The 8,761-nt window shown below is 41.7% G+C and overlaps 1 protein-coding gene across 2 annotated transcripts; it reads right to left on the reverse strand.

The window, feature by feature from the left end:
• Positions 1-286: 286 nt before the first annotated feature.
• Positions 287-8,000, reverse strand: LOC139329708 (serine/arginine-rich splicing factor 11-like). Of its 2 annotated transcripts, XM_070960034.1 has the most exons (12): positions 7,631-8,000; positions 5,779-5,912; positions 2,830-2,939; positions 2,320-2,409; positions 2,184-2,230; positions 1,963-2,096; positions 1,766-1,847; positions 1,505-1,618; positions 1,218-1,307; positions 1,012-1,083; positions 743-920; positions 287-593 (listed from the first exon to the last, which is right to left on the reverse strand). In XM_070960034.1, the coding sequence occupies exons 1-12, from the start codon at positions 7,750-7,752 to the stop codon at positions 387-389; spliced, it is 1,380 nt and encodes a 459-aa protein (XP_070816135.1). In that variant the 5' UTR covers positions 7,753-8,000; the 3' UTR covers positions 287-386. The 2 variants fall into 2 exon arrangements, with proteins under 2 accessions (XP_070816135.1, XP_070816136.1); XM_070960035.1 differs by lacking the exons at positions 5,779-5,912; positions 7,631-8,000 and adding an exon at positions 3,196-5,684.
• Positions 8,001-8,761: the final 761 nt, after the last annotated feature.

The following is an 8,761-nucleotide window of genomic DNA, read 5'->3' on the forward strand; positions in this document are numbered from 1 at the left end:
CAGGTGGTGAGTGAACGGCCTGAATGAGGAAAGGACTCGATCCCGACCAGTAAAATATTTACAAAGACAACATTTCAGCGGAAAAATGCTGCGTATTCTACTGTCAGGAAGACAAAGTTTAAACACAAAAGGCAACAAAAAGAAAAATCAACAGGATCTTAAAAAAAGTACAGCAATGGCAATTTAAAACCAAGTCTCACATTATTCATAGTTTAGTCCTCGTTTTGTCTTATCAAACTTTCCTTCTACGCTCCCCTCCCAAATGCTTCTACAGTTAAGACAACAATTTATTTTTTTTTTTTAACTGATCAGGCACAGACACGTGGCCTATATTAAAAATATAAAAAGGACAGTGGAAAGATAACATGGTCTGGTTCAGGATGTTCTCAGTCGCTCATCTCCATGTCTTCCTGATGGTGATCGTCTCCATTCAGCTTGGACTTTTTTGGAATTGGGCCTTCGGATCGCTCCATCTCCTCCTGACCTTTGGGGGTCGAGGCGGAGTCGGAGTCGCTCCTCCTCTCGTCGTCCTCCTCCTCTCCTTCTTTTTCACTGTCATAACCTTGCTCTTCTTCATCGTAATCCCGGGTCACCTGTTGAGACGTTTTAACCGAGTGTTAAAAAGGGGAGTTTAGCAGCGATCCAAGCTGTAGATTAGCTCAGCGTTCTCAGATAAATCACATGCAATCCCTCCAACTACTGACGTTCACTTAGACGCCATAACATCAACATCTGAACGCACCTTAACATCTCCCTTCTCACTGTCGGACTTGCGGTCCCGATCTCGCTCCTTGTCTTTGCTCTTCTTCTTTTTGCTGGTGGAGCGTTCCCTTTCATCTCTGCTCCGGTCCCTGTCCTCCCTCCTGTCTCTGTCCCGCTCCTTCTCGCGCTCCTTGTCCTTCTTTTTCTCCTTCTTGTGACTGAACAAGGCAAACCAAATGCATCAATTGTTTTGAGGTGCTGTCTTCCTAAATGTGACTAATCGCATGTAAAATGTGCATGATGACTCACCGTCTGGGTGATGGAGACCTGGACAACCTCCTCCTGGGGGACCGAGACGCACTGCGGCTTCGCCTGTGCCTCCTGGATTAAAAAAAAAAAAAAAAAAGTATTGTACACAGTTAATACTGCCATTTGCTGTTGTGAATACAGCAGAGCATCACACTCGCATGAAAAGCAGTGCACCTGTACTTCAGCATCACACTGTGCTCACTCACCGGCTGATGCTTCGAGACCTCCTGGCACTGCTGTAGCTCTTGGGGGGCGTCTTTGACCTTTTCTTGGACTTCTCCTCCTTCCTCCTGTCCCTGATCAAGACACAAGCGAGGTCAGAAACATGAACAAAACTGCAGTATTGACAGCTGTCGCCATCTTTTGCAAATTTTTGTGTTTCAAAGAGTCCAGAATTCAAAATAAAAATCATGACTAGAAACACTGCAGCGAACACAAGTGGGAGGAGAATATTAGCCATTTTGGTCGTCAGGACAATAATGGAGATACTGACCTGGATCGACTGCGGCGGCTTCTGTCCCGGGAGTGGGACCTCCTCCTCCGTGGACTCTTGGACCTCCTCCTACTCCTTGAATGGGATCTCCGCCGAGACCTGCTCTTCGAACGCCTGCCAAGATTGAGAAACGGCACATTTCAAAACCATAAATTACTGCCAGAAATGAACTGCTGTTAATGTTTTGTATATGGACGCCACAGCCCATTCTTTTGTTCACATCTTGTTTTGCTAGTCCAGAAACAGAACAGGTGTCTTCACCTGTGTCTTGAGCGAGATCTGGACCGTCTGCGCCGAGACCTTGAACGGGAGCGGGAATGTTTGCGCTTGTCGTCTTTCTTATCTGCAAAAACAACGAGACAAAGTTAAACATCTCCCAGCTTGCAGACACAAAGAAGCTCCTCGCAGTCCTGGCTAAGAGTTTCTGCTCAGGGGGCATGAACAAACGGAGAACTCACTTCCTGGTTCTATGGCTGCAGAAATCAGAGACTGGGCCTCTCGGACTCTCTTCATGGCCTCTTCGATCTCCTTGTTGGAGGCATCAGTCTTCAGACCTGGATTTAAGTTCAGCCCGGCCGCTAATGGATTCAATCTGCAAGTGCCATCAATTATTTAGACTTTGCTCAAAATACATAAGCTCACTGGATGAACCCTGGATGAAGAGTGTTTGGTTTCTTACTTGGGGTCCATGGACTGCATGAGCTTCAGGAAATCTGCAGAAAGAGCCTGAAAAAGACCAGAGGAGGACATCACCATAAGAAAGCTACTTAACTTAAACATGCTGCAACTATGAATGCGACTGATCGAGTGCTCACCTGGGGGTTCATGTTAGGCCCCGGCATTCCCATGGCAGCCATTTGCTCCATGTTGGGAGCTCCAAGACCTCCGAATGGCGTCCCTCCCATCTGAAAGAAGACATTCGGAAAGCTAATTTAACAGCACTTGATACCAATCAATTCATTTAGCATCAAGCTGAAGGCACCCAGCATCAATTATTGCACCCATTTCCATCAGTGTTACTAAATACTCCACTGCATGACAAACGGTGCTTTCAGTCTAAAAAGAAATTTGAGGTCATCCGAGGTAATTTCCATCTACATCTAGTTCCCATTTACCTACTTCAGCTCGTCATTACAGATCAAAGGCAACTCTAAAGCAGCCTCTTGATAACAAATATGGGCAATTTTCAGACGTGCCAGGAAGGTAGGAATCTTAAAATATATGGCATGATGTGGAAAGTTTCAGAAGAAATTAAGGTGTAAAAACAAAGCAGAGAGGAAAACTTGCAATAACGATGAAGAGAATGTAAGATTTTCCAAACATACTGTTGCCAGAGGATTGGGTGTTGGAAGAAGGCCTCCCCCGGGCATCATTCCTGCCACGGCATTGGCTGGAGCCAGCAGCGACATAGCTTTAGATTCATCAGGAATGACTCCTGGAGAAAACAACAACATTTCAGTCCGTGCTCCAAGCAAGCATCGATAAACACTCAGACAAGACTTGCAGACAAGCCACCTCTGTCTAACTACTCTGCAGTAAAAAAAAACAAAATAATAAAAAATCCACTTTTTGTCTTGTCTGTAAATCTTGATCCCTGACTTTGTTTTGTGAAAGTATGATTGTAGGATTAGCAGCTATGAGTTTAAAAGTCACAATACACACTGTGGTCAACACTGCCAAGATTTTATCACCTGTACTTGTTTTTTAAGTCATGAACCAAACGTAAGCAAGCACAGCCAGTTGTCCCGTGGGATGTGCTCTCAACTTTCATTAGATGTTTTATGAACAAGCGACTCGCGCCGGCTGCTTCGCTATAAAGCACACAAAAACATTGAGATACAGAAAACAAAGTTCATGATTTGGGTGTGGACACAAGGGTACATTTCAACATCACTTACCATTACCAATACAAAAACAGAAAAGGTGCAGTCATATTACCTTTTCTGGGCTTTTGTTGGTGGTTACTTTGAACAATCCCACCACAAAAATATTACAACAAAAACAAAACCTTACTTGGCAACCAGATTAAGTACTGCTAACAAGCTTCTGCACTGCAAGGCTTTAGCCAACAGCATGTCACTAAAAACATTTAACAATGCAAAGATAAACTGCGCTAAACAGTTAAGGGCTACTGTGAGCAAAAGATGTGATAAAATCATGAAAAATGTGCCCAAAGCTGAAGAAAAACCAAAAAGTAAAATCAAAGGGAAAATCTTATGGAGATGATCATCCATGGTTGTGCAATCTGAAAACAGGCTATTTTAATCTGACATTTTACATTTTAAAAGGGGAGAGAGAGGGGGAGAGAGAGAGAGAGACATACACACGCACACATGCACACGCGCACGCACGCACACACACACACACACAACAGAAAGGACACTTGAGAAACAGGATAAGGCTGCAGAAGACAAAACTGTTGGTGGCATTTTCAGCAGGGCCTGGTATATAGGGCTGGCTGAACCAGGAAAAAGAACTGTAAAACACAACAACAAAAGAAACACCACTGTTAAACGTGAGAGTCACTCAACTCTATCAGAGTCATGTGTGGAGAGGGTCAATAGAAAAAGCATTTTACCGCAACATCAAGCAGAGGCTTAAAGCTACTTTCATCTCGTGTTAGTGAAAATTTGGAAATACAGATGCACAGTGTAAAGCAATACAAAGCTTTGGCGAATGAAGCAAGTGGACGCCAAAGGCAGTCTGTGTGCTTATCATGATTAATAACCAAATCATGTGCAAATCAACTTCCACCACATCTGCTGAATGTAACTGTAGATGATGGCACACACTTTCAAAATCTATTCTAGCATGCACAGCTGATTAGTTCATCTATCCTGCATGCTTTGTGCTTGGTGTAGGGATGTCCCGAACATTTCGGCCTGATGAGCCATTTAACGTTAGGATTTTACCAATACCAAGTCCTTGTCCACTACTTATATTTTCTTGACTGTAATACAGTTATGTGATGTATGCTTCACTCAATCAGGCCAAGATTACATTTAAGAAGGCAGCCCAGTTTGGATTTGGTGAACAGCTCTGCATTAAGAAAACAAAGCCAGGACCCCAGCACACCCATGCAGGCATTTCCACTCATGTGGCTGATTAGACCTCTCCTCACGACTGCTTGGACCTGTAAGACTGTGCATGATTGACATCTCCTTCACTCTATTGTTAAGTAATGTTGCACTTGTGAGCCGGGCAACTTATATCTAGAGTTAGGTGACCTAAGTGAACTCCCACCACAGCACAGCCCCACACAACTTGGACCTTAACAGGTCTAATCAGCCAGTAACTGAAAACACTTGTGTGTATGTGGAGGGTCTCTAATGACTTCCTTTCACATAAAATCAATAGACAAAGGAATTGCAGGGTATCTGTTGCAGCAGCAAATCATCTACATGTATGCTACTACTTTACAACTACAGACCTTTTAAAAGTGTACAACACCTGCAAAATGTCGCTGAGGTAGAGGAGACCCAAAGTGGCTTTCCTCGCTGATGCACGCTGTCACTGCAGATATCATGAAACTCATTGTTGATGTTTATCGGTTCAAATACGATGGGACATTTTGACAGCTGCCGTACCCAGAGTGCAAAAGGTTCAAATATAAACAGAGGATCAGAACTGGTTCAAGGTTAAAGTCAACAACAATTAATTAAGATCTGCCCTGACACCAGTTCAGCAGATCTGCTCGGGGCATCCCTAATTTGGTGCATGCCGATTAATCGACATACATTTTATTTGAAAAATATTTCAATGCTTCCAACATGTAATGAATTGAGATTGCCCTGCACCCTCTCCCCTACCCCCTGATTTTGCTTAAGAGTTGTGTGGCTACTTTTTTAAAGAAAAGAAGCCTTGATCAGAGAAAAAAAATACAGAGTTAATATTTTACTGCAGAACAAGAGAGAGAAGGGGGGCTTGCGAGCCTGGTGCCATTATTTTTTCTAATCTCCTGATGGCAGCAGAGGACCACTTTCAGCCAGCAAGGAAGGGGCTCTCTGCAAATGACTTGTCCACTATGAAAACCACAACACAAATAACAGAGAGAGAAGTTTACAGCTAGATTGTAAGACATGGACACAAATGTACATTTCCCTTTTACATACCTAGAAATGCCAAGCACAGACAAGCTTAGCTGATTTTGCTTGGTCAGAAAAAAGTCACAATGGCTCAGATAGTGTTTGCAATTCTATTAAAACAACCTACACATTGTGATGGATGTTCACAGATAGCCACGTGAGTGAGGCAAGAATAAAACATACACCCACCTTCAGCAAAAGGGACCACAATCAAGGCTCTGTCCACGAAGACGGTGTTTGTCAGGTGTTGGGAAACTCCCACCGACTCAGACTCAAGGAACTTTACAAAACAGACACGTGAAGTCACAGGCAAGGGAGAGTCACTGGAAAAAAATACAGATATGTTGTGCAAAGAATACAAACAAGGAGACCCAACATGCCTTCTTCAAAATGACTTGAATGAGCTCTGTGTCCCCAGGGACAGCTATGGCAATAATGGGCTACACAATTTTATCTATTCTCTGATCTCTACATGCTCTGCTTAGACCAACAAGGTATCTTTAAACTATTTATTTTTAGTGTGTCGCAGCGTTAGCAAAACTCTCATGGGCGATTTGTTGAGAATCACATATCAGTGTCAGTCACTGATGCTTGGAGCCTTGATCTTTTTCACCCTGCTTTCCTGTGAGTGAAATTATGACTGTTACTATGTTGTTGTTGCAGTCCTTGAAGTCCTACCTGCCGAGAAGCCAGGTGTAATTCGATAAGAGGAGAATACAGAGCAAAGAACAATTATTTCATTCTATTATCAATGTTTAAGTACTGTACAGTGAGTAGCTCATTAGCATCCCAAGTGTGATGTAGGGAACCCAAGGAATAAGTTAAATATTTTTTCCCACCACTGTTATACCAGCATTTACTACTTTTACAAAATCTTGGGCTACAACAGTTCATATTATCAATTAATCTGACCGTCAATTTCCAGACTACCCAACTTTTCAGTCTAGAAGATGTCAGAACAAAATGGAAAATGCACACATTTTATTACATTTACAGTGATGCAACACAGAAAAAGGCAAAGAAGCTTACACAGGCTAATGTTAAGTATTTTTCAGAGCACAAATAATTAGTCAATTGATAAGCTTGTCAGTTTCAAGATTTGATTTATTTGAATTTGATTTAGTTGATTTATCTAACAAAAATTCTGCGCTTGCACTATTTTCAGTTACTTGAACGTGAGGATTTCCCACTTTATTTGTGTTATCATAACGTCATTGATTTTGACTGTTTGTCTAATGAAACAAGATATCCAAAGATTTCACCTTGGAAAAAAAAGCAGATAAAAAGTAAACAATTTACAGTAGTGTTTAAAAATGTAATCATATTATCACTGTGTTCCTTAACTGTGCGAACAAACCCAGTTAGCGCAACTTTGACATGACATAATTTTCATTCATTCTGTTGAGAGGAGAGCGGAGCTGCCATCATTACCAGCCACGGTACCCCATAAACACTGCTGTAACACAGAGCTCTGACCTTAAACACAACACCACTATTTGTTTGGTTTTTCGACAGTATGGGATTACACGCACTTCTCCCTCCCTCTTCAGGCTCGTGTGCCTGTTTGAAGGTACATACTGTTGCATTTTAAAAACTCAAATAAAACCTATTATTTCTGTCATTTGAATTTCGCAGATTTTGAGCAATTATTGGAAAAAAAACATCAAACCAATCTGGCAACACTGATAAGCAAATCACTAAATCTGTCGCCGACTGATTTATTTATTACCGACTAGTCCGCTAATGTTAACGGTTTCGGTGCTATTTACTACCCGACGTCTGTGGAAGAAAGATCAATTTAAGTTATACAATACCATTTACATAAACGCACAACAGTAAATGCTACCATTATGTGTCCCTCATGCGGTAACATTAAGGACAGTGACTGCTGCTGCATTCACTAAAGGCGCGGGCAAACGTTAGCATTAGCATGCCGTGCAGTGAGGCCTACTCGACGTTATAGGCCTCAAGTGGAGCCCAGCGTGAGCCGCGTAAGATGGGTAAGACATCGTTTTACCGATTTGAAGTTCACAATACTCACTCAGGTGGAAACAGTTTGAGCTCCTCTATGTTTCCGAGGAATCCAAACAGAGTCCTCATTTGTTCGGACGTCGTGCTCGGGGAGACATTTGTCACCTGAATGACGTGCGTGTTGGAATTCATTTTCTCGAGTGCTAATCAAGCTAGCTAGCGTTATGCTAGCAAGGTGCCTGAATTTAAAACAAAAAGTCGAGCTAGGTAACGTTTACGAAGAAAAAAACATTAGGCGACTACAAAAACTAGCATCTTTGCTGTAGATAGACGGTGGATAACATTTGCTGCCGATAGAAACACAACGGCCGCAACAAGAGAGCCACAATGCCGCTGCCAGAAATGTCGGGAGGCAGAGATGCTGCTTTCCAGTCCTCTTTGTAGGCTCGTACATATGAATTTTAGTTTAGCAAACATGAATTGCCGCATACAAGGGAGCAAAGTAATATGATAGTATTGTTTTTGCTTGACATTTACCAGAGGTGGAAGATATAATATCACCATTGAAACATAGTCTTTCATCATATGATAGCATTATACCATATAAGCATATTTTGTGTTTTATATGTAAAATCTATAGCTTGAGCATTCCTGGATTGTGGAGGCTGATACTGATATCAATGCTTGTGAGTTTAGAACATCCAGTAATAATATTTTGGTCACTAGTATTTATTTGTTTAGTTTACACAAATGCATAACATGAAAAAACAATCTTGATAGAAATCCCTTAGATTTATTTGGCCTTTTTAAAGAACTGTGACCAACATACATACTAAGATTGATATTTTCTATTTGTAAAACTAACTTGATGGTGCTCTGTAGTGAACAAACTATGTATTGGTGAAACTGTTTCTACATTGCTTCAAGCCTAGTTTGGCATTTCTGTACACGCATTTTCTTGTTACTTATCGACAGACATATACGCCAGTACAGATAAATCTTTAAGTTTTCATTAGTTTTGGCTGATACGTCGACCTGACCAATTTATTGCTCTAGCTCTAATAAAATGTGAATCTGGAAAATAACCAATAACTATAGCTCTCAAACAAATGTAGTGGAGTAAAGAGTGCAATATCTTGCTTTTTACAAACATCACATGGAAATACTAAAGGAAAGCGTCCCAAAACTGTACTTAAGTACA

Source organism: Chaetodon trifascialis, chromosome 4 (genome assembly GCF_039877785.1).
Source record: "Chaetodon trifascialis isolate fChaTrf1 chromosome 4, fChaTrf1.hap1, whole genome shotgun sequence".
Lineage (NCBI taxonomy): Eukaryota > Metazoa > Chordata > Actinopteri > Chaetodontiformes > Chaetodontidae > Chaetodon > Chaetodon trifascialis.